This window comes from Rousettus aegyptiacus, unplaced genomic scaffold (assembly GCF_014176215.1).
Source record: "Rousettus aegyptiacus isolate mRouAeg1 unplaced genomic scaffold, mRouAeg1.p scaffold_m13_p_15, whole genome shotgun sequence".
Classification (NCBI taxonomy): Eukaryota; Metazoa; Chordata; class Mammalia; order Chiroptera; family Pteropodidae; genus Rousettus; species Rousettus aegyptiacus.
The window spans coordinates 17,515,253-17,540,969 of NW_023416290.1; the positions used below are offsets into that span (position 1 = coordinate 17,515,253).

Here is a 25,717-nt window from a genome sequence, read left to right on the forward strand (position 1 = left end):
TCTTCTTGGAGCAATCTCCTTCCTTTCTGCTTTATTCCTGGTGCGCCACCCCCACCCCATCAGAGGCTTCCCAAGGCAGATAAATTCCCCATTCATATTGCCTTGCACTTAGCGATCTTCACTGACAGTCTCCTCGCTGTCTCTGCCTTGTCCCAGGACTCTCTCTCCTGTCTTCTCTACTTGTTCAAACCCTGCCCTTCTAAAGAACCTCTGAGTGTCCTGGTCGAAACATCTACACTACCTCTTACCTTCCCTAATTTGACTCGCTACACACAGAAACGCTGGGAATTAATGCCACATAATATGTCCTAAATAAAATAGCAGTCGATAAGATTGCGTATGCTGTCTATAAGTCCTCTTTTCTAGCAATATCTTATCACATTTTTTATGAAACGTGCTACCTGCAGTTATTATAAGTTTCTCTATCATTGTAATTTTTAATTTGAAGCCCTGGATCCAGGTAGATAAATAACCTTTAACCATCATCAAAGTACTCATTTATTTTCAGTATTTGAACACTCCACTTAAGGTAATCAAGCCCTACATCTCCAAAAATAAAAGGCCTAAAACATGACAATTCCTGAAAATTCAGAAATATCATTTTGCCTCGGAAATTTGGATTTAACACAGCACAGTAAAAGTGTCATTAATATAAACTGAATACCTATACATTATGTATATCAGTTTTTCATTTACTCCATTCAACAAAATACTGCGATTGGTTTTATTTTCCACATTGATAGCAAAACAGAAATTAAAATTAGCATTTTCCGATCCTAAACCCTTAATACCAAAATAATTTTTTTCCCTCAGAAAATCTTTCTTTTTGTTAGTATCTAGGATATCTGCTAAGATATTCCCTGATTTTCTCTTCCACCAAATTTATCAGATAAGAGCTTCAGAGTTGAAAGAAGGCACATATTTCAATGGTACTGTTCTCCTCTTACTCCATTCTGTGCCATACAAGACCACTTCTCTGGATGGATTTTCACAAAATTCATGCCCATTAAAATAATATTTTTGCCAGCCTCCAATGTCTATATACGACAAAGTAGATATCAAGAGAGTAATTATAGAGTGAGAAGTGAATATTATCTGCAGAGGTTTAGCTCATCTCCTATATAATTTTATGACAATATTTTGACTTTTGAGTCCGTCCCATGTGCGTGCAAGCTGTGGAAGATGTGGTTGCAAGTAGGAATGTAGTTTTTAGAAACAACTTTACTGAGTATCCATTACTGTAAAGTTCTGCTGTGGATTGTGTGCAGAAGGGTCCCCTCTAGAAGCTGGGCACCTGGGGTCTTTGCATTTACTTCAGTGATTCATTATTGCTCAAAACCTGTTTAGGACTTCTCATCCAGCGTCACCTCCGCTGTGGAATTTGTTACCTTGGTGAGTGTTTTTATTCCATCAACGAAAATTTTTGCCTTCTCTGCAAGTCTTACAGGTGGGAATCTGGAATTTAATTTTGGAAACAATCAAAAACAAATCAAAGTCGACTTATTCAATAAGGTCCAGGTCCAAAGAGGCAACACAATTTTTTAACATGGCTGTTTCTCAAGGCAATTCCGAAGGTCATTTTTAAAAGTCAGGCTGCTCGAGAATCCATATATTGGCTAGATCTAAAGTTTTACCTTCTTTTAATCGAACAAGTCACAATGTAACTTGATTTACTTATGCTCTAATTACCTGTGCTTAATACTTACATTTATTGTCCCCTGATTACTGAAGACCAAATTTAGGAAGCCTATTTCAGTTCTAAGTTTCCAGTACATAAACAGTATGTTTGACACGCTTAGTCTAGTCTCCCTTTCCCACTGATTTTGCTGTCTTTCCTCTCCCCTTTTCTTCTTCCTCTGTCTCACTCTCTGACACATTGACACATATTTTATTATTTTTAAACTCACTTTTAGGCAGCTTTATACCAGTTTACTTTGTCTTTCAAGGGGTTTATTGCGTTTTCTAGATTTTTGAGAGTGAGAATGTACCAGCTCTCTCCTTAAAATGAGGATTTATCACACCATAAAAGCCTGTGCTTCTAGTCGACTGCACTTCCGGCCTCTCTACTGTGGTGCTCCGAGCCCCTGGGAAGACCCCTTAATGGTGACATTTCTCGGTAACATGCACAGCTCACAGAATCTTATCTTGCGAAGCATTTATTTTAGACTGTAACTGGAAACGAGAGAGTTTGCCCTGCCTCTGGCACCACTCCAAACATCGGAAATGTTAGAACACGGTGTTTTCATGCTGAAACGTTACACAATCCCCAGAGTGCAGAGCTGCTATGTTCCCACTACTGCTATTTTAGGGAGAGAGGGGCAGAGGGAAATCAAGTTCCGCAATAAAGTGTGTGTATTTGGGTGACAGGAAGGGGCAGGGATGAGAGGAATGAGCAACCTGAAAAATACCATTAAATTTCAGCAGCTTCCAATCTGGAAATGTTGAAGAGGATGCTTAAAGGACTTTTTTAAAAATCCCTCCTTCCTGTTGGCAGAGCACCTACGAACTGAGTGAAACACCACTCCTCATCAGGGCTTTAAAAGTTACATTTCCAGGTCTTTGGAATGAATCCCTTTTCTCCAATGTTTGAGACTCTAGGATCAGAAGAGGAGGAGGTCTTGATCCTGACCTGGAAATCATAATTCTCTGGATTAAAAGCTTTAAGAGAAGGTTCTTTTCCCTTTTCTGAGTCTCATTTCTAGAGCAGCTTTTTCTTAGAAGGTAACTGCAAAATTTATTCATTCTTGATAAATATTCAAACAATGGTGAAAAGGGAAATTCCTGGCAACCCAATATCACTAGTCAAATATAAAAAATGAATACAAAAATGTACGCCCTTTGGCCTCCAGGGCAGACTGAAGCGAGTGATGGGAAGACATCACCAACTGGAGTATGCAAACGAGAGCCACTTCCCGTCACTTTATTCTTTCCCTGAGTCAGTTAGCGAACACACATTCATTCAGCACCCACTGCGTCCCAAGTATCTGGGCGGGTGCTGGGGCACTAAGTACCCTTGCATCACTTCTCAGGTACAGCCTTCTCTTACCCTCTTTCTCTCTGCCCTGACATTTAAAAAGCCGCAGAGAAAGGTGCAGAATCACCATGAAAAACTAACTCAAAGTATGCATTAATTGTTCCAACAGAAGCAAACCAGGCTTGAGGTGGGCGCCAGAGAGGATGTGTGAGGAAACCTGATTCTGCCACCACCTCGGCTGGTCACTTGGACATCACTTGGACGCTCTGCGCTTCTGTTTTTTCCATGTGTAGAATGAGGACTGGGATAAATTATCCCCAAGGCGCCTTTCAGCCTTAATCAATCTACACACACACACACACACACACACACACACACGTCTCAGCCTCTTGCCCCTGGTTATGTGTTTAAAATTCTCAGCTGACCCAGGTGTGCCAGTGCTCAGAGCAAATTTTCTTTCATTTTAGGCACGGTATGTTCATGCACTACTTCGTCATGCATGTAGTTGGTTGCCTTCTAAAGCCCGGGCAACAGAGGGAAATCTCATTCACGGATGTCAACTGTCCTTTCAGCTGGGGACAGGGCTAAGTAGCTGGAGGACAGACACCACCAGTTAGCCCCCTGGTGTGAAGAGCTTACAATGTTGAAGGGGAAACATTATGCTGCTCTTGCAAGATATCGTAGGGCTATGCCGGGCGTTCTGCCGCTGCACGCGGGCGCTCGGTTTTCCCCGCCACTGCTGCAAGGCAGCCTCGGCCAGTGCTGCTCCGCGGGCACCCTGGGTGCCTGTCCGGAGCCGACGCGCTGAGACTCCCGCCCCGACGCACCCGAACCTAAGCAGGAGAGCGCTGCCCTCTAGCGACCAAAATAGGAGGTGCAGCGCCGCCCGAGGTGCGAGCGAGCCCCGGGGCTGCTGGTCTTCGCGAAGGTTGAAGTGGTGGCCTGTCGTTTACAGAGGGGAATTATGGCTGAGAAAGCCCTGAGATCCTTTCTCTGTGTATGGGCTCTGTGGCTGTTTGCAGTTTCCCTCTAGGGCCAGGTGAGATAGATAGATAAATAGATATATAAGAAGATGATAGACAAACCGAAAGGTAGATGGGTGAACTATGAAACACATTTTTAGGGCTTGCTACGTGCCAGGCACAGGGCTAAATGTGTTTATCCATTATTTCACTTGTATCTCTCCGGAACCCTATGAATGACCCTATTTCCAGAATGGGGAAACTGAGTCCTTAGACAAGCCAAATAACTTGCCTCTTGGCAATCTTCTGCGGAGCTAGGAAATGGCCGAGCGGGTCTCAGTCAACAGTTGCCACCTACACCGTTGGCTCTCGGCCGCTCCCTGCCGAGGGGATGTGCGCGCCGCAAGCAGTGGACGCCCTGGGTGCCGCGCCCCTCGGCGCCTCCCACCCCCAACACCTACAGTCCTGGTGCGCCGACATTTCACCCGCCCGGCGCCCCCTCTTACTCGTCAAACACCCTCAGGGACACCCTGGACAGCGTGCTTGAGGTGTGGGGATCCGGACTTGGCAGCCGCCTGGGAGCGGGGTAGAGGCGGGTCCCCACCCCTCCCGCGGCGGCCGAACCGCGCGCAGTTCCGGGAGGAACACCTGTCCGGCTTGGGGGAAAGCTCCGTCCCCGTATTCTAAGATTCCCGAAAAGTTTCACTCCTTTGTTTCGTTAACCATTAACTGAGCGCCTATTATGTGCCCGAAGCTGTTAGACACCGCAGCGAGGAATTCGGTGTCTAGCGCGGGGACAACACTTGAGATGTGGTAAATGGTGGCGTTCGGGACGGCTGCGCTTGGACGTCCACCGCGACCGCGAGGGCGCCCCAAGAGGAGGCGGAGGAGCGGCAGGTTCACCAGCTCGGAGCGGCTCCACTGCACTCCGGAAATCTAAATCAGTCCATCTGCCCCGCGCCTCGACTCTCCCCTGGAGCCCGCACCCCAGGGAGCGCAATTTCAGTGACTTTACCCCGGGCGGGGGCGGCGTGTGTGTGTGTGTTGGGGGGGGGGAGCGTATCTTGATGTCATTTAATTCTCTCCCCAAATTTCCTAACTACCTTGGTTCGTCACCCCGCCGTGAGGAGACCCATCAAGCTGTCGCCCCCTCCCGCCTCACCCCCCGGGCAGGGAGCGGCGGGTGCACCAGCCGGGACAGACCCCTCCCGCGACGGCGTCGGCGGGGCTGGCGTAGGGCCTGCGTCAGCTGCAGCCCGCCGGCGATTGGGGCGCGCTCGCCTCCTTCGGTTTGGGGCTAATTATAAAGTGGCTCCAGCCGCCGCCAGCCGGGGGACAGCGAGGAGAGGTGAGGCAGGCGCCCTGAGCCCTGCAGCGCAGCTCGGGGCCCCGCAGCGACGCCGACGACCGCAGCGGTGAGCACGGCGTCTGCCCCCCACCCTTCCTCTCTCCCAGCCGCTTCTCCCCGGACGCCCCTCGCCCCCTGACACTTGCTTTCTTCTCCTCTCCCTTCTAGAGCCTCGAGCCTGAGACTCGGTTTCTCCGACCAGCCTGCGCCATCCGAACAGCGTCAACGTAAGTGAACTTGTCCAGAGCTCACCTTCGCTTGCGTGAGTTTGGGGCCGGCCGCCTGCTCTATTCTGCGTTTCGTTGCACGGGGTTCTCCAACTTTCTTCTGGTCCCTGTTTGTGACCCGGGTCAATGTAGCGCCTCTCCAGGCTCCCGCTTTCCACGCATTTGGTCTTGGCTGTTCTCTCCAAAATCCCGCTCGCGGCAGCGGATTCCCAGAAAGATAGCCTAGTGCCCCTGCCTCTGAGTGACAGTACCAACCTGCGAACTGCGAGACCATCCGAGCTGTCCTTGAGTCTCTCCAAACGGCGTCGGTCGGGTGGTCAGGGGCCCAGGAATAAAGTGTGTCCCTACTCTCTCTTGCTCTTGCTCCACAAACCCCCAGGTGGGACTGTCCTGCCGAGGGTCCCTCAGAGGGACACGCTTTGCGCCCGGGCAGGCTCGGAGTTCTCATCCCTCTCTCCCTGCAGCCCATGGCGCGGTTCCTGAGACTCTGCACCTGGCTGCTGGCGCTCGGCCCCGGCCTCCTGGCGACAGTGCAGGCAGAATGCAGCCAGGACTGCGCGACGTGCAGCTACCGCCTGGCGCGCCCGACAGACATCAACCCGCTGGTGAGTATTAGCGATGCGAGTGAATCAGTAGCGGCCACGCGCGGCGCATCTCCTGGTCTCTGGTGACCCAAGTGTCTCGACGGTTCCCTCAACGCTGACCCATGTCCCGCTCTAGCTCTCAGCTTCCGAGACCCACGACCAGCTAGGGCCTTGTAAAGGCGGCGACGTCTCCACACAACCTACTTTGTTCTAACACAGGAGATGAGGGAGTCCTGCGATGTGCTGTCTTCAGCACCTCGGAGAGCACTGGGTTGTCACCTCACCTGTCCCAAGGAAGATGCTCAACCGCCCCAACTCCTAATATATCCCAAAGGCCCTTTCATTTCTTCTCTTTTCTTCGGATTTCATTTCTCTAACCCTTTTAACAACAGGCCCCTCCACCTCTTATCCTCACCTGTGGATAGGGGAGAGCTAAGGGATGAGGGAGGGGTAAAGGGAGTGGAAGGGGAGAGCTCAGTAGACAGGAGAGAAAGGTCAGCCTCACAGGCAAGTGATGCCGAAATTCAACTTCTGTCGTGTCGAATGCGCTTTTGTAAAACCTACTATGACAACAGTGTGATTCGGCTATGAAAAAGGCACAGGAGAGGTGGCCAGTGTCCAAAGATGTGGCAACAATGCAAAAATAAACTAAACCACAGGGGCTCAGGGGGAAATTTTTTAAAGCTGAAGACAAAAAAAAAAAAATCTTATTCCAATTATAGTCTATGTATAACATTTGAATGGTCTCTGGTGCCCTACTGAACCAGAATCTCTGAATGTGGAACCCAAGAAGCTTCATTTTTAACTAGTGCCCCAATGATGCCTTTGCGCTTTTCTCAATTTGTTGAAATTCTGTGATGACTTCAACAGTTCTGTAGAGAATAATGTATTCACCTAAGGAGTTAAGCTCCTCACTTGAGCCTTTGAAGAAATTTTGGTACATAGATGCAAAAAAAAAAAAAAAAAGGAACAAAAATTAAAGAAAGGATTCCACAAAAACCAAGGCATATATTTCAGTTTAAATGTTTGTTTCATTTTAATTACCTAATTCATTTCATTCAACATGTGCATGAGCTAACATGGCCTTAAAGAGAAAACACATAGTAGGGCTTTATATTCAAACTATGAGGAAAACGTTGCATCTTAAAAAGGCGTAACAATCCTCTCCATCCATCTTTTCTTCTTGCTAATTTGTTTTATGTATTTTATATGAATTAATATACAAATATATTTGTTTTTTTATGGGGGGCTTACATTTAGGGTTGTTATTTTCTCTGGGATAAAAGCTTTGTTAATGACTATGTTGTTAGAATGACAGGCAGTTCTGGAATTTTAGCTTAGATGCAAAAAAGACATGAGAAATGAAGTTGCCTGGCCAAAACTATGTAGTAAAATCAAAGTAACAAATATTTATTGAGCTTCTGCCATATGCAAGATATTGTGCTTGGTTCTGTGATGGATGCAAAGATAAGCAGGCATGCCATGACTTGCATCCAAACCAAATTTATCATCTGATATGACCTTCACTATAGAATGCAGAGTGTGATAAATGCTACAAAAAATGCATAATATATAAAAGCATAGAAATTAATTTAACATCACTTTTTAGTATGTGTGTTGTTCTGATTATTTGTAATTATTTGTTTTTGAAGGAATCTCAACATTAAAAAGCATTTTGGTAATAATATACAAAATATTCAACACTAAGTTTTGGTAAAGAGATCATTTAAATTATATTTCAGAATGGAAATATGATTGACATCTGAACATCTTAAGTTTTTAATGACATTTTGATTTCTTAATTAGATAGATATCAAGAATAAAACAGGATCGCTTTAACTAGATCACCTTTAGATGTCTTTATATATGCATGTATTTAACTTTCTTAGACATAACGCTTAAATAATCATTAAGAGTTAAATATATACCTTAAAGAATTATGTTGCACTCATAAAATGCTTTCTTCCATGGTAAAAATAATGTGTGTGTTTTATATGAATTAATATACCAATATATTTTTAAATACCAAGAAAGGGCCTGGTTTTCTAAATCAAGTGTCGGTAACCTGAGTTCTATAAGTTGACTTCAATGGCCTATAAAAATCTCTGAAATACTAAGAAATAGTCTATGGATTTTGTAAATGTTCATGTCACTTTGTATTCCTTTTATCATACCCAAGTGATTTGTTGAATAGAAGAGACTCTTAACAAGATTATTGGACTATAAAGCCTAAATATTACAATGATTAGGATTTAATTACTATGTAATAAAAAGGAATTGTATATGGATCATTACTATTTTGTCAAATATCATGATTTCCATTGGAAAAGACTTTTTCTGTACACAGATAACTAAATGTTAAGAAAAGAAACATGAATAATCTAAACATTTGCATATATATAATTTTATATTGGACCACATAATTACAAACATTTGGTTCAAGATGATTAAATCTATTTTAATCAATCGGGGAGGAGCAAAATATCTCTACTTTCACCAAATCAATATGTCATAATTCAAATAATTCATAGAATTTAAATCGACTTATTAGAATGCCTTTTTCTCCAAACCTTTTTTGAAATTGTTATTCTTTAAAGATTGGAAATGTTTACAGGCATATTGGATACCATTTCAGGTAAAATATTAAGATGAGAAAGTAAACAAACCTTATATTATTAATATTCATTTTATCTGTAAGACAAGAAGATGAAAAAATTGGAGGGACAATGTCCCTAATTAAGATAAATTTCTCCCTTTTGGTTAGGAAAAACGCAAACAAAATGAAATCGACAGTGAAAAATTATCCAGTGAAAATAGGTTGTGCAGGCAGCCAATTTAGGTTAAAATCAGGTGGAAAAAGTTTTCAAACTATTGAAATGGCACAATATATCCCCTCTGTTAAAAGTCGAAGAAAATTTCTTATTTGTTTCAATTAATTCTTCACAATTCCCTTTTCGATTTTCCTTTGATTTGCCTGCTCAGTATGACAAAAGTTTTAATCAGATAGGGGAGATTACTTTATTCTTTGGGAGTTTCCACATCAAAGCAAGTATATTGTGGGCCACATAAATCTGTTTACTTAATAAAATCAGAAAAGCCTCTTTTTATCCTTAAATGGAATTCTTTTCCCCAGGCTTGCACACTGGAATGTGAAGGGAAACTGCCTTCTCTCAAAACCTGGGAGACCTGCAGGGAGCTTCTGCAGCTGTCCAAACTCGAGCTTCCTCAAGGTGGCGCCAGCACCCTCCGAGAAAGCAGCAAACAGGAGGAGAGCCATTTGCTAGCCAAGAAGTATGGGGGCTTCATGAAAAGGTATGGAGGCTTCATGAAGAAAATGGATGAGCTTTATCCTCTGGAGCCCGAAGAAGAGGCAAATGAAGGGGAAATCTTTGCCAAGAGATACGGGGGCTTCATGAAGAAGGACGTTGAGGAGGATGACGGCCTGGGCAATTCCTCAGACCTGCTGAAAGAGCTGCTGGGAACAGGGGACAACCGAGAGAGTAGCCACCACCAAGAGGGCAGTGATGACCAAGAAGTGAGCAAGAAATACGGAGGCTTCATGAGAGGCTTAAAGAGAAGCCCGCAACTGGAAGACGAAGCCAAAGAGCTGCAAAAGCGCTATGGGGGCTTCATGAGAAGAGTGGGTCGCCCAGAGTGGTGGATGGACTACCAGAAGAGGTACGGGGGCTTCCTGAAGCGCTTCGCGGATTCTCTGCCCTCTGACGAAGAAGGTGAAAGTTACTTGAAAGAAGGCCCCCAAATGGAAAAGAGATATGGTGGATTTATGAGGTTTTAACACCTTTTCCCATCAATGATCCCTGACATCAGTAAGCCTTCCCCTGCCCCCCAGTGAGAGACGGCCTCCGTGATCGTGTTTTATTGTCATGTACTGCTTGTACTCTATAGTTGACTTTATTGGCTGGATATCTAACTGCACAACCTGCAAGTTTTCATTTCAGGTCCTGCGTTCTTCTGAGAGTCTTTAAGCTCCGTGTTGGTCTATTGCAGCTGTCTTGTTCTTCTGCTAAAATAGTTTCTTTCACCTTGTCCTTTATTTTTGACAAAACGCCAATAAATGCTTACTTGTATATGGATGTAATAAACCCATTACCCCAACTGCATAACATTCTTGCAGGTCTCTTCTTCTCCAAATCCCTCATTCACCTTTGGGTTTCCATAGTAAATCCTAAACTCAGAGACAGTGAAACCATCTGCTTTTGACAGAGTTATCTCTGGCCTCCTTCTCCAACAGCTGTGACTTCCAAAAAAAAAAAAAAGTTTTCATTTAATTCCTTATACGTGAAATCTTAGAGGAGTAAACATATTAGAACAAAATAAAATGTGTTGCCACTCTCATTTTTAAAAATCAGATATATGAAGAAAACTAAAATCTAATAAACTAGCTATACCCTCATATATATATATATTAAAAATCTGCATTTATATCCATATGTTTATGTCTCTGTTTTCAGCAAAGTATTTTAGAAGCTAATAAGAAATTAAAGATCATTTATTTTAGCTCTATTTCACAAATGAAAGTGAAGCCCAGAGAACTTAAGCAGTTGGCCCAAGGTTGCCCAGCAGCTAAAGGATAGAAAAAAAAATTGATACCCAAACTTTTTTCATGTAATGTCCTTTCCACTCCAGTTCCATATCTCTTATCCATGTCACTACCAAAACCTGGGGAAATCTGGGACTACATATTGTTCACTATTGTACCCCCTAAACTGCAACCACACTGTGTTCTTCAATATCTGCTAAGTGAATATATGAATAAATGGAGAAATCTGGTGGCCAGGTCACTGAGAAAAGTATATGGATGTTTTATAAGGTAAATTCTCATCACACAAGTTGCTATGACGATTTCATGCAAATTAACCATTTGGGACAACATTAAGATACATTTAAACCATTTGGGACAACCTTAATGTTGTCCCAAATGGTTTTCTGTCAGGCCAGAGCCCTTTTTTTTCTTTTTCCAATTGAAAATACCTGCAGCTAAACTCCTGTCCAGTAAGTCTTTTATTCAGGACCCTCATTCATCCTCTCTTTTGTGTTCTTTCTCAAAAAAGCAGGGTTTAGCAGTTCAGGAAAATAGAGAGTCTCTGGTCTGTGGTCTAGCACTGCAAGCCCACGTGCTCCGTTCTGAGGAGGTGGCTCCACTGTCTGAGGTAGCCCAACCCTTCATCTCCAGCCCTGCTGGAGTTCTCAGGACTCCGCATGGCCATGAGCTATTAGAAAACTTATCTCCTCCTAATGGGTGCAAGGGGTCACAGGTCCCCAACACTCACAGAGCCTCACTACCATCTATCTTCCTGATTCTTAGCAAACTTTTTCTGTCAGGCCAGAGCTCTCCTTCTTCTGAACTAGAGGTACAGGTAATATAGGTGCTTGAAGTCAACCAGGAAGAAGGTGATACCCAGCGGCTGGCCCTTGGACATCAGTATCAGGAGCATGAAAAACGATGGAACTGGAATACATCAGGGTTTTGAGGTCTCTACTCAGCTTTACCCAATTGTCTCCCTTGGATTTTCCAGCCTCATGTTGTCAGACTTTTCCAAAGAAACCGAGACTTAGATTTTCATGATAATACCTCAATTTTTTAATTTTGGCTACTGATTCCATTGAAAACAGTGTTATGGGTGAAAAAGGTGAAAGAGATTAAGAAGTACAAATGGCCAGGTATAAAAATAGTCGTGGGGATACAAAATACAGGATAGGGAATATAATCAATAATAGTGTAGCGGCTGTCTATCACGTGGGTACTAGATTTAGGGTGATCACTTCATCAGGAATACAACTCTCTAATCACTATGTTTAACACCTGAAATGAATAGAATATTGTAGGTCAATTATAAATAAAAATAAGTTAAAAAATAAAATGCTAAAAAAATAATGTGAACCAAACAAAATCCGTGTGCAGGTCAGATTTGAGAGACATGAGAGAGCCTTTTGAGAAAAAATGTCACTTAATTCTTTCTACTACAACAAAGAATTCCCAAACCTTGGAAACAGGAATCCCACCTCCACCCTAGAGACAGTTAAGAGTAAAATGTCTTTGTCCTCTCCGATAAGATAATAATAAAATTATTATCTTACAATAACACAATGCATGTGCATACATCTCACACAATATGTTTGAGAAAATAACGCAATTCACAGTCAAATGAATGTCATTTTTCCAATGAAGCACAGTTCTTTAAGTAGGAGTCCTTTCTTTTCTATTTTGGGTTAGCTGTTTAGACCCAACTAAAACACGTGGAGTGGTTAATAGACAATTGTCTGTCCCTCCAGTTCACCACCTTCCACCTCTGCTAAGGGCCCAGCAATGCCTAAGTGTGACAGTGTTCCTCACTCTTGTATTTCCTCACCCCCGCTTCCCCCATCCCGCCCCGAATCCCTGGTGGAGAATTGAGAACCAGGATGTGCCACAAATGTTTCAGGAGGGAAGGAACAGGAAAAGGGGTGAAGACAAAGGGGAAAAGGCAATCGGACAAGATGGCTCCTTTAGGCGATTACGAAGGCTGCTTGCTCCTGCTTGAAACACCAAATGAAGCACAGTCCTGGTGGCCAGGCCAACCTTAACAGTATCAGCGGGTGTCCACGAAATGTGATTCGAGGAGGACTGTGCAGGTTTTCCTATGTCCCCAAATATCTCCCACGTCATCCACCCTTCTGTCTGCAATTCCATCATTAGAATTTTTGCTCCTTTAACCCTAAAGGCTTTGATTTTCAAGAATTCCCTATTTAAATTTTACGGGGGAGTCGCCTGAGAGTCACCTGGGCTGCTAGTTTAAACTCAGCTAACTGAGCTCTGACCGTGGCACTTGGTGTGTGCTCCGCACGAGTGCCCGGTTTCTGTAAACCCGGGAGGACTAGGGCTAGAACTCGCCTGGGACAAGACTCGGTGTTAGACGGACTGGAGACGAAGGTTACGACAACTCAAACCGCCCCTGACCTGAGAGGTTTCCAGAAAACAGAGTGTGTGCCGTTGGAACACAGACCCACCTAACTGCAGAAGGCACAGCTGCTCCATTCCAGACCTTTTCCTAGGAGGTGGGCTCCCTGTTTTACCTCAATTCCACTCGCTTGGGCCACCCCATTCCACCTCCAAGCCTGAGTCCTGGTCTGGGTTCCAGTGAGAGTTAATAACTCAGAAATCTATGTGCAGACTCCGGAGCCAGGCTGCCTGGTGAAAAGCCCAGCTCTCTGTGCGATGGGAATCTCTCCGCACCTTTCCTCATCTGCGCCTCATTAGGTGGTTGTAACAAGTAACCCTGTTACCAAATACAGAGTGCTCAAGCCTGGGCTAACGTACAGTGGGCACTTACAGAGTTAGCCACAGCTATTGCTCAGTGTCCCAGTTCTTACAGGTAGGTCTCGAGCTTTCCCCATCCCGCCCTGTCTACCCTGGGCCTCTCAAGGACCAGGGTGCTAGCTCACCCTGTGTGTCTCAAGGATGAGATACTATCTGTGAGCTGTAGTCCTGGTCAGAGCCTGAGAATACCCAAGGAAAGGGTTTCCGCTTCTACTAATTGTGTCCCACGAGGCAGAAACCACTTGTGGTTTCCCTGTAATATTCCTCTTCACTTTTTCAATTTTCTACTACAAACGATTAAAACCCATATAATGAAAAAGTCATCCTCCAAAAAAGACGTGAAGAGTCTGAGCCTTGAGCTACAAAGATTTCTCCTTTGAAGATGAAGGTGGGGCATACAACTTTGCATACTTTGAATAATATGAATATTGGTGGATTTTTTTTCTTGAAATGTACGTAAGCACCCCACCTGAAACAATTTATTCAGTCAACAAATAATAGAGCCACCTATGTGACTCTCTGGTGGAAAAGCATTGCAGACTGAAGGAACATCTAATGCAATGCCCCAACATGGGAACGTGTAGATAACTTGAGGAACAAGACTTAAAAGGCCTTTTGCAGCTGTCGAAAGGGCTTTGAGTTTTAGTCTAAATGTGATAGATGAGGATTCAACGTTGAGAGCAGGTCAGCGATGAGACAGGCCGACGTGTGTAAGCCCCAGCATCTGCCTCATAGAATAAGTTTCCTCGCTCAGTCTCCTGAGAGAAGTATGTATTAAGTATCTGTCATCATTTTGCATCCTTCAAAACATCTTGGTTTACCCAACAACAACAAGAAAAAACCCCATGCAATTATATTATTGACCAGGAACATGTGTCCTCTGGAGAGAGGAATGCAAAAATCACATCAGCAGAGGGAGCTAGGCAATAGCTTAAACATGTCCCTCCATGACATTTGTTTATACTTTTTCCCTTAGCTTTTTTTTTAATCAAGTGTAGCACAAATCTACAGAAAAGTCCACACCTCGTAAGTATACATTTTACTGAATTGCTACAAAGCAAACATACCCATGAACCATCATCCAGGGCAAAAAATAGAGCATCGCTAGCACCCACTCAAGTAACTAGCTCTCCCTCTTCCCCCAAAACACCACTCTTCTGACTTCTATCACCATAAATTAATTTGCCTATTTTTCAATTTTCTACAAAAAGAAAACATTATTTTTTTCTAATTACGTAGTTCAACATTATATTTATGAGATTTATCCATGCTGCTGTATATAGCTATGGTTTTTATTATTATTATTATTATTATTATTATTATTCCATATAGTACTCCATTGTATGAACATACCATAAATTCCATTCTATTACTGCTGGGGACTCCCTGATTCCAGTTTGGTTCTATTGCAAAGACTACTACTATATGCATTCTTGACCATACGTCTTACCACAAGTGATATATTTCTCTTGCATATATAACTAGGAGCAGATATGCCAGATCATAGGTGTGCATATGTTCAACTGCAGTTTGTAATGCTAAACAGCTTTTAAAGAGTTTGCACTCATTTGGACTCCTAACCACAGTGTATGCCCCACCAATATTTTGGATTGACAGTCTTTTTTAATTGTAGCTATTGTTTTAATTTGTATTTCCCTGATTATTAATGAGGTCAAGTGCCATTTGCCATTTCAGTATCCTTAGTTACTCTTTTGCTTTGCAAATGTATTTATCAAGTTACAGATCTGAACTATCTTCTGCCCTGTAGTCAATGACCTTAACCCATGAAATAAATGCATGAGCTTTTGTAATAATCTCAGGAGTCATTTCTTAGCTCCCTTTTACAATCCATACAAACCTGTCTGTGATTCTGCCTGTAGACTGACTCTATGGCATTGCTAGCCAAATACTAGGTACACTTTATGTTGTTCCTGCCGTGTTCTTTATGTTTAGAATATCCAGGGAGAGGGTTTGGTAGAGCAGCCCTACCCAACCGGGTGCCTTTCAGTCTTCTGGGTCTCCCTGCAGGCTCCCTGGGATTAGTAGACCTGGCAATTCCCCCAGGACCATCCTCAGCAAGGTAAGAGGAATAGATCATTTCTAAGGGGATTCGCAGGCTTTGATGATCGAGTTGTTTTAAGGAACTACTTCATCCCAGGCCTTGCAGACAAGCAGGATCTTTCTGGGCCAGTAAGCACTTGCTTCTCACTAGGGGAAGGAGATCTCTCATTGCTCTCTTCCTTGGAGAACCCTGTAGGACTGGAGGGCCTCTGGCATAGCCCCTGCCTGCTGCCACTTTGCCTGCCTCGTTTGATCTGGACCTAGAAGAGAAATTGGAAAGAAGTGAGGGTTGCAGACATGAACTAAAACAGCCTACCTTCTAGAATTCCTCCTCCAATTTATTAATCAAGTAGTACATCAGAACCTCGAACAATGTGATTTTGTTCAATGTGATTTCATCATAATGTTAATAAAATGTCTTAGGAATTTAACCCTTGTTTATATCTATTAGCCTAAAGTAAAATTGGTTTTATAATACATTGTTTTGCTTAAAGTCACAGGACCTATCGAGGATGCTAAATGACTTACTGTAGAAGGTAGATCTTCTATGGATAGAAAAAGAGCTGAGAAAAGAGAAGAGGCCATGAAGAAGTCGTACAATTTGACATCAGCATTGAGGTTACAGGAGACTAAAGTCTTGGTAAAGAATTGACTAGTAGGGCAGGAGCTTAAGTGAATTTGAAGTGGGCAAAAGAGAATTTACCAGCAAGTCATTTTTTTCTTTTCACTGCTCAAGTTATTTATTGAATAAATATTCTGTATATTGTTGGCCATATACTGTAGTCCATGAACTATTCTAGGCCCAGGAAATGAAAGGCCATCTGATTCTCTGCTTTCTCAAAATACATTCTAATGTGTAGAGTGAGACAATAAACAGCAAAGAAAGAAAGAAGGTAATTTTGGATAGTTCTAAGTGCTACACTACTTGTTCTTTGTATTCAAACAAATGCAGAACTATACAATGTTAAAAGTGAAATTCCTCTTTCATTTCCCATATTTCCACAGAAATAACCACTATTAAAAGTTTTGTGTTTACCCTAAAAATATTCTTTTCATTAATGAATATATACACATGCATGCATGGACACACAGTTTTATTTTTAGTGTTAACATAAATAAAATAATTCTACACATATTATTCTGCTACCGTTTTTTCACCTGATATATCTTGGCACAGTTTCAAAATCAACACAAAAATCTGCCTGATGCTCTTTAACTGCTCATTGTATTGTATAACATGTATGCTTTTTTTTTTTTAACAACTCCATTAGCAGCTAATTTTTTTCACATTACAGACAATGTTGCAGTAAACAGCCTTATAAAGATATAGGCATTATATAACCTATACTATATAAAAAGTGTGTGTAGTAGTAGTAGTAGTAGTAGTAGTAGTAGTAGTAGTAGTGGTGGTGGTAGTGGTAGTAGACACAGCAGCAGCAGTATAGTTGTTGCCAAGCAGAGCACTGCACAATCCAGGAGAGGACTTTAAATACTTCTGCCCATCACATCTCCATATCGGAGTCACCAAGGAAAACACAACACAGTCAAGAACTGCATGGAAAAATGGTTTACTTGCATAGAGAAGAGACAGGGCAAGATCAGCTTCAACAGTGGGCACCAGCCCCCATGGCCAGCAGGTCTCTCTCTGAAGCCAGCACAGGGCAATTCACCTACCTACACACCCCTCTCATGTGGCAGTAGAAGGAACACAGTCCCCTCCCCCTTGGAGAACAGATATAGGGCTAGGTGTCATATTGCACGCACCACACCTTAAGCAGAGACAAAAGAGCACTCATAGAGCTGAAACTCAGACATTCCCACAGGGATAACACCTGCACAGGCTGTGTGGGCTTTTTGTCTCTTAGCAAGGAACTGCTCCAGGCTCAAAGCCCATTCTCATCCAGTGGGGACATCAAAAAACAGATGAGGACACTGCCTTTCCTAACAGTAGTGTACGGGGCAACTATTCCACAGGATTAACTCATAAGAGTGGAATTATTGGGTCAAAGAATGTGCATATTTAATATGTTATGGTTATTGCCACACAGCTTTTGAAAACATGATACATATATTACCATCTGCAAGATATATATAATCCGTTTGGTTGTTTGTTATTTTCTTATTGATTCATAGATAACCTTTAAACATATTGTACTAAATAATCCTTTTTTTCTGTACATATTGAATTACGTAATTAAAAATCAAAGCTTTTCATCATGTGTATTTTAAGCTGTAAATATAATGCCTCAAATTACAAGTCTCTTGAAAAAGCTTTGGAATTAAATTTTCTTAAAACTCTGGGAATCACATAATTGTGGTCTATGTAGGAAGTTACTTCAAGTAGGAAATAAGTCTAAATATCTCATGGTGGTATATTTATTGTTAAATTATCCTTTGTACAATAAAATACAAAAAGTGTGGAAGCATTTCAGAGTTGGAAAACATCACATGGATATTTCTTTGTGTGCAAATAATCTCACAAAACAAGCTGCCAACCATTAATTCATGCATTCAATTATTTACCCAACCAGCTTTCCAGAAATGTACATGGTCTAGTGATGGCTGCCACAGCTAACAAACTCCATAGAGCCTTTGGATGGAAGAATACTGAACCATAAAAAAGAAAGCCAGGAGAAATGAAATATGATCTAGAATCTCTAAATTGAAGCCTATAATCCTCCTTGAAGCAGTATGGGTAGATTTGTCTAGTTGAGCATCTTCTACACCTGAAAGTCTTCATATGAAACAAAAATTAAATTTTATATGATTAGCTCCTTGCTATACAAGGTCTCGAAAGATATTCTAGCAAATAAAAAAGAAAAACTTTATAGTTTATCAGAATTTATAAGCCACTAAAACAAAACATTTCACTTCAGATCAGTCAAGCATTATAGGTCAATTGCAATAGAAAGCTAGTTGCTAATTTATCCTATTATAACAAATTCAAAGTTTCCACTTCCATACTCCTCCAGGCTTATATTATACTCCTCCCTGCTTAGATTTCCCTGGTTAATGGGTTTCTTTCCTTATAGCTTTCAAAAAACTCTTTTCATTCAATCGTTTAAGTTTTTCTCTTCACAGCACTTGTTTCATTTTATGATTATTTTGTTAATTTGTGTGATTGATTTCTGCCTCAATAAGTAGGGAAGTAAAAACTGGCTCTTTTGTTTGCTAGACATTCAGGAAAAAAATATGATTACTAATCCATGCTCCCATCTAAACTCATAGCAAAGGTATGTAAATTTTTTTTTAATTTAAAAGACATAATTATACTCAGAAATAGATGAGCCTATGTGCAACCTAGAATCAGAATAGAAACACATTGCATTAAGCAAAAGCTTTAATGGTGGTCTCCTGGATTCAGAGTCTAGAGTCTGGTGGAGGCAGTGTGCTACTTTACTTCTTTATGATAACTGGGACCAAGTGGCAAGGTACAAGAGCCAAGTTCATTGTCTCACCCATCAATTTTTAAATGCTGAAAAAAGTCAAGAATACTGATTCTAACTACTAGTTTCTTGGAGTCTTATGAGTTACTAGATCCAATTGAAGAACTAGGGTCTGCACAAAGCTTCCTACCAGTTTAGCCACTAGATTTGCAATATGATTGACTTTATTATGGGGAGGTGGCTCCAAATCTCCAATGTAAATTCTATTTCTGAACCAAAATTACTAAACAGGTAAGAATGATGAGAAAGAAACAGACAGAGACAGAGACAGAGGCAGACAGACAGACAGAGAATGAAAGTTTCAAACAAGTTTTTCAAGATTTTCAAACAAAGTATTTCAATGGATGACAGAAAGGCCATCCATTAAAAAGGGAGCAAGAAATTATAAAATTAAAATGTGTTAGCAACAAATGAGGAATATAGTTATTGGGAAAAAAAACAAATTAAATACGGTAAGTTGTAGACTAGGATTGCATTAGCTAATAGAAAGTAATGAAGAATTCATCTACAACAAAATATTTTTTTAGTTGAAAAAGAAGTGATAAGAGTAAATGGCTTTAAAAAGTATCTTTTAGAAATTTCAAAAGATGAGACTACACAGAATGACAAGGAGAAAAATAATAGCTCTTCACACCAACTAGAATGGCTATAATAAAAACGAAAGCAATAATAAGTCTTCTCAAGGATGTAGAAAGGTTGTGACCTTCATACATTGCTGGAAAACAGTTTAGCAATTAATTCCTCAAAAAGTTAAACATATAGTTACCATATGACCCAGAATTTTTACTCTTAGGTATATACACAGAGAATTGAAAATATATGTCCGCACAAAAACTTGTGCACAGATGTTCATAGCAGCATTACTCATAATATCCCAAAAGTGGAAATAACCTAAATATCTATCAGCTGATGAACTGATAAAATGTGGTATATCCATATGATGGAATATTATTTCACCATAAAAAGGAATGAAACAGAGGTACATGCTGCAATGTGAATGAACCTTGAAAACATCAGGCTAAGTGAAAGAAGTCAGACGCAAAAGGTCACGCATTGTATAATTCCATTTATATTAAATATCCAGAATAGATAAATCCATAGAGACAGAAAGCAGATGAGCGTTTGCCAGGATTTAGGGGGAGACAGTGAATGGAGAATGCCTGGTAATGGTTCTAAGGTCCCTTTTGGGGTTGAAAAGGGTGTTCTGAAATTAGATAGTGGTAATGGTTGCGCAAAATGGCAAAAATGTAGTTAAAAAATGACCAAATTGTACACTTTAAAAAAGTGAATTTTATGGCATGTCAATTATATCTTAATAAGTTGTTATTTAGAAATTCGATGGCTGAAAATTAGTGAGATTAAAGAAAGACTTTAATCCACAGATAGAAAATATGAAGAGGGTGCCAAGCGGGTTACATAAAAGTAAATCCATGTATAGCTACACCCTAGTGCAATGTAAAACATCGGTAAAGAGAAACCAAAATATATCTACCAGAGATAAAAGAGAAGTTACCTACAAAGGAATAGGGACAAACTGAAGATTTTATAACAGACATAATATATGCTAAAAGACATTGGAAATATCCTGTGAAAACTAAGAGAAGAGGTGAGAAGGGTGAAGAGATTCAAGCCAAAATCCTATATTTAGTTAAACTAGTATTTATGAATATAAAATTGAGACATTTTGGGTAGTACAAATATCAGGAACATGTATAGCTCTTTCTGGGAGATAATACTAAAGGATGTACTTCAGCAAGAACAGTGAGAGGAGAAGGAAAAGGTAAAAGGAAAGAAATAAAATAAATCCATAAACAGGCAAACAAGAAAGTTGTTAAGTATAAGTAACATTGAGACGTTTTTAGTACTTACCTGTTCCGTGCTCCTAAAACATAAATAATAATCAGTATGAACTATTTCAAAAAGTTTTATGTTTTTTAAAGTGAAATACAAATTCCAAGTAAAAATAACTAGGAAGAAGCAGAAAATTCAGTGGGTAAATAGTACTAAAGTCAAAACTTTCTAAAAATAGCAAAAGAGGAAAATGAGCTACTCAGTACTCTTTATAGAGCTAGTAAAACTGTAATGGTTTTATTAGTGTATAATTAACATGCAGTAAACTACATATTAAGGGTGGAAATTTTCCTGAGTCTTGAGATATGTATCAAACTGTCAAGCTATCATCAAAATCAAAATGATTTCCAGTGCCTAAATGTTTTCCAGTGCCACTTTGTAATTCTTTCTTTCCTTTCCAACCCTGCCTATCCCCATCGACCACGTTTCTTTCAGCTGACATCAGTTTTCATTTTCTAGAATTTTATGTAAATGCAATAATATACAATGTATTTAATACACTCTTTTTTGTCTAGCTCCTTTCAAGCAGCAAACTCATTTTGAGATTCATCCATGGTGTCATATGTATCGTAGTCATTCCTTTTTATTCTCTTTTATGGATGGACAACAATTTGCTCCTCCATTTACCTGTCAATGATTTTTAATTGCTTCCAATTTGAGACTATTGTAAATAAAGCTATCATGGATATTCGCGCACAAGTCTTTGCATGGACTTTGATTTCATTTCTCTTTGATAAATACCTAAAAGAATAAGTGACTGGTATGAGAGATGTTATTTAACATTTTAATGAACTCTTATTGCAAACTCTTTTCCAAAGTGGTTGTATCATTTTACATCTTTTAGTTGTAGTAGCATTTTTTGTAGATTTCTTTGGATTTCTTACATGGACAACCATGTCATCTGTGAATAAAGATAACTTTGAGCTTTTTCTTTCAAATTCATATGCATTTTACTTCATTTTCTTGCTTTATTGCACTGGCTAGAACCTCCACAAAATGGTAATAGTGGACATCCTTACCTTAATCCATACCTTAGAAGAAAATATTTAGTCTTTCAATATTGAGTATGTTAGCTATAAGTTTTTCATAATTGTTCATTATCATATTGAAACGTTTTCTTTATAATCCTAATTTGCTGAAAGTTTTTAAGAGAAATGGATGTTTTATTTTAGCGAAATCATGTACATTCCCTCCTAAGCACTGTTTTAACTGTATCTCAAATTTCGATGTCATATTGTCATTTTTATTCAGTTCAAAGTTCTAATTTCTCCCTGGTTTTCTCTTAGACCCACATTTTTTTAGAGGTGTGTAATTTAATTTCCAGATATGTGGATATTTTCCAGATTGCTAATTTAATTCCACTGTGATCAGAGAACACACTTTGTATGAGTTTATGAGACTTATTTCATGGCCCAAAACATGGTCTCTCTTGGTAAATATTCTATGTATTGTGCATTTGTTGAATAAATCATGTCTAAATGTAATTTAGATCAAATGTGTTTATAGTGTTGTCAAGTTTTCTGTATCCATATTTATTTTCTGTTTCTTTGTTCTATCAATTGGTGAGAGTGAGGTATCGAATTGCTGACTATTATTGTCACTTTATCTATTTCTCCTTGCAGTTCTATTTGGTTTTACATCATGTAGTTTTTAAGATCTGTTATTAGGTATATAAATATTTATGGTTGTTATATACTCTTGATTGATTGATTATCATAGAAATAACCCTCTTTATTCCTTGCGCTGATATCTACTTTGTCTGATGTTAATATAGCCATTATAGCTTTTTAAAAACTAGTGTTAGGACAATATATCTTTTCCCATCCTTTTACTTTTAATCTATTTGTATCTTTATATTTAAAGTGTTTTCCTTATAGACCCAACAGATGGTTTGGTCTTGTATTTCTTTATCCAATGTGACAATTCTGCTTTTTAACTGGGATGGTTACACCATTATGTTCAATGTGATTATTTATATAAATGAATTTATATTAGCCATATTGCTAGTTGTTGTATAGTTGTCTCATTTGTTTTTCATTCTTTTTCCTCTTTCACTGCCTGCTTTTAGATTAATCGATTATTTAGATTATTTTATTGCCTTTGTTGGCTTACTAGCTAATCTGTTTTATTTCTAGTGGTTGCTTAAGTACTGTAAATATTTCTTTAACTTGTCGGTCTACTTTCATGTAATATACCATTTCACACACCTTACAATAGTATACTTTCATTGTGCCTCTCCTAGCCGTAATGTTATTGCTGTCATACATTTTACCACTACCTATGATATAAACCCTGTAATACATTGTTATTTTTGCTTTACATGCGAATTATTTTTTAAAGATGGTTAAAAAGAAGAAAGAAACATATTACTTCCATTGTTCTCCTTCTTTTGTGTAGTCAGATCTTCACTTGGTATCATTTTCTTTTTGTATATAGGACTTTCTCTAAGAATTTACATTTTTTGTAGTTCAGGTCTGGTGGTGATGAATTTTTTTACCTTTTGTATGTCTGAAAAAGTATTTTGTTTCTAAAGATGTCTTTTTTTTTCTCCGGCTGCTTTTAAGAATTTTTCTCTATCACTTGTCTTCAGCAATTTGATTACGATGTGCTTTGGTGGTTTTTTTTCTTCATTTTTCTTCTGATTGTGATTTGTTGCATTCGTTGAAACTCTGGGTTTATAGTTTCATTATATTTGGATGACTTTTGGCCTATATATCTTCAAATATTTTATTTTGTCCCTCCCTTCTTCCTTAGGAGACTCCAAATATACATATATTTGTCTCCTTGAAGTTGTCCCATGGCTCATTAATGCTCTATTAACATTTTTTTCAGAACTTTATGTCTGTGCCAAACATGGTAAGCATTTTACCTGTATTGCCTAATTTTTTTCTCATAGAAAACGTATAAGTTAGGTAATATTATCTTCCTTTTTAGAACACGAGAAGCTAGGTAACTTGCCCAAGGTTACATAGTTAGTAACTGGATTACTAGCATTCTAACCTAAGCAGTCCACTTCCAGGGCATGCAATTACTCTAATCCATAGCAAAAGAGAACACAGATAATATCTAGGGATAGCTGTGGAAATCAACTGCCCCTCTCCTTTTGTTTTCCCAGGGATATGTCATTTAAAATATCTCAAAATTGATATGTGCCCATAACTCATTAGCAGATTTTACAAGTCCTTGTACTGCTCCTCCTAAAACAGTCCAGGTGCCTAATTCTGGATGGCAACAACCATGAGCTCCAGGTCTTTCCTGCTACCCAACTTCAGGTGTCATCCCAGGTCCCATGAAGAGCTGAAAGAATGGCTGGAGCTTAACTCAGTTCATGAACCAATCTCCCAAGTCAACCTTAGACCTTTCATCTAGTTCATTAAAACTAGAACTTCAGTATGGGAAGCTTATATATTACAATCCATACCCCACCTTCTCCTTTAAGAGATGTTTTGACATTTATCCAACTTTAAAAGTTTATAAAGGATTTTCTGTCTAGAGCAAAAAAGTAATAAGTACTAAAATGGTCTCCAAATATATAAGAAAGAGTTAAATAAGAGCCACACTCTCTGCCATATAAAGACTTAACATAATAGCTACACTGAAAGTAAACTTCAAAAAGTCAGAATCTGGGGAAGGAGATAAAAATTCTTAAAATAATAGGGAAAAAAAGTAGAAAAGTCATTGTTTCTAGCACTTCAGTCTTCTCAGGTCCACCTGCCCAGAAGTTATCTCTTCCCACCCAATCAAGATAGGATCAGAATAAAAATATATAACCTAAGAAAAGCAGTGAGGGCCCAGTGAAGAACCTGTGTTATAAGAGGCAAGATTGCTGACTGAACCAGATTGACGGGATGAAAAGAAGATCAGTTGGGACAGGACCGAATTAGCTTTGCCCACACATTCCTTTAACAAATATTTATGGGACATTCTTCTAGGTTGTGCCTGTTTGAAAAGGTATTCAAAGTGGTAACACTAGGTCACAAAATCAAAATCAAGCTTTCTTAGCAGATATTGGGGAAGGGAGGGCAAAGAGTGGGACAGGAGTTTGGAATTGAGGCGAAGCAAAGTATACCGAAGCTCAGAAGCCATTGTGAGGAAACAGTCCAGCTTTGCCTGAATGTATGGCCACAGCTTGCCTCTTCTAGTGACCGGGCTTCATTATACGCTTGTGAGTGACTGATAAACAGCCTCTGTGTGAAGTATTTTTCATTTTCCCTTCCATCTTCTGCACTTTCCTCTGTGCCCCCAGGAGGTTTTCTGAATGGATTACATCAATGGGATGCATTGGTCTCTGACTTCCTCCTTTTGGGTTTCACTAAATGGAAGCACCAAATGGTAGGAGAGTAAATGGTGGACTATTTATACCTCCAGTTTCCTCCCTGCAGGGTCCCACATGCTAACCGGACCCCTGGACTAAGGGCCTTAGATTCCAGAGGGCAGCTCTCTGCATGCTGCCTTTCTGCCCTCAGTTCTGATAACCCTCCTTCCTTTACTCCTTTAGAACTGGGGTGGGAAAGTGGCCTGCTCTTTCCAGCCACTGGCTACTGCACTCTCCTGCATGGTTTTACCAAACCCTGTCCACACCTCTATAAATAGTCTCTTTATTCAACTCCACTTGAATGATCTTAATTTGAGTGTTTCTTGCTGGGGTCCTAACCATACAATTGCTGGTACTGAGCATGCAGTGACAGAGAAGACAGAAATCCCTAATACACAAAAATAAATAAATAAAATAAAAGTGAGGAAATACATTAGGGGTAAAAGCAAGAAAGGAAAGAACTTCTGAGATGGGAGGAGAAGAAAAGGTAGCAGAGAAGCAGCGCCCATGCTGGGGCTGGCACATGCGGTCTGACCACATTGTTCTGGATGGTTAGCTGTTTGCACAGTCACACTTGTCAGGAACCTAGAAAAATGACTGGTGAGATCCCTGTGGGATCAGAGGGGATTTG

At 40.2% G+C, this 25,717-nt stretch overlaps 1 protein-coding gene across 1 annotated transcript; it reads left to right on the forward strand.

The window, feature by feature from the left end:
- Window positions 1-5,230: 5,230 nt before the first annotated feature.
- On the forward strand, window positions 5,231-10,216 carry PENK (proenkephalin). The gene is made up of 4 exons (XM_016126219.2): window positions 5,231-5,351; window positions 5,453-5,511; window positions 5,976-6,116; window positions 9,229-10,216. The coding sequence occupies exons 3-4, from the start codon at window positions 5,979-5,981 to the stop codon at window positions 9,889-9,891; spliced, it is 801 nt and encodes a 266-aa protein (XP_015981705.1). The 5' UTR covers window positions 5,231-5,351; window positions 5,453-5,511; window positions 5,976-5,978; the 3' UTR covers window positions 9,892-10,216.
- The last annotated feature ends 15,501 nt before the right edge of the window (window positions 10,217-25,717 follow it).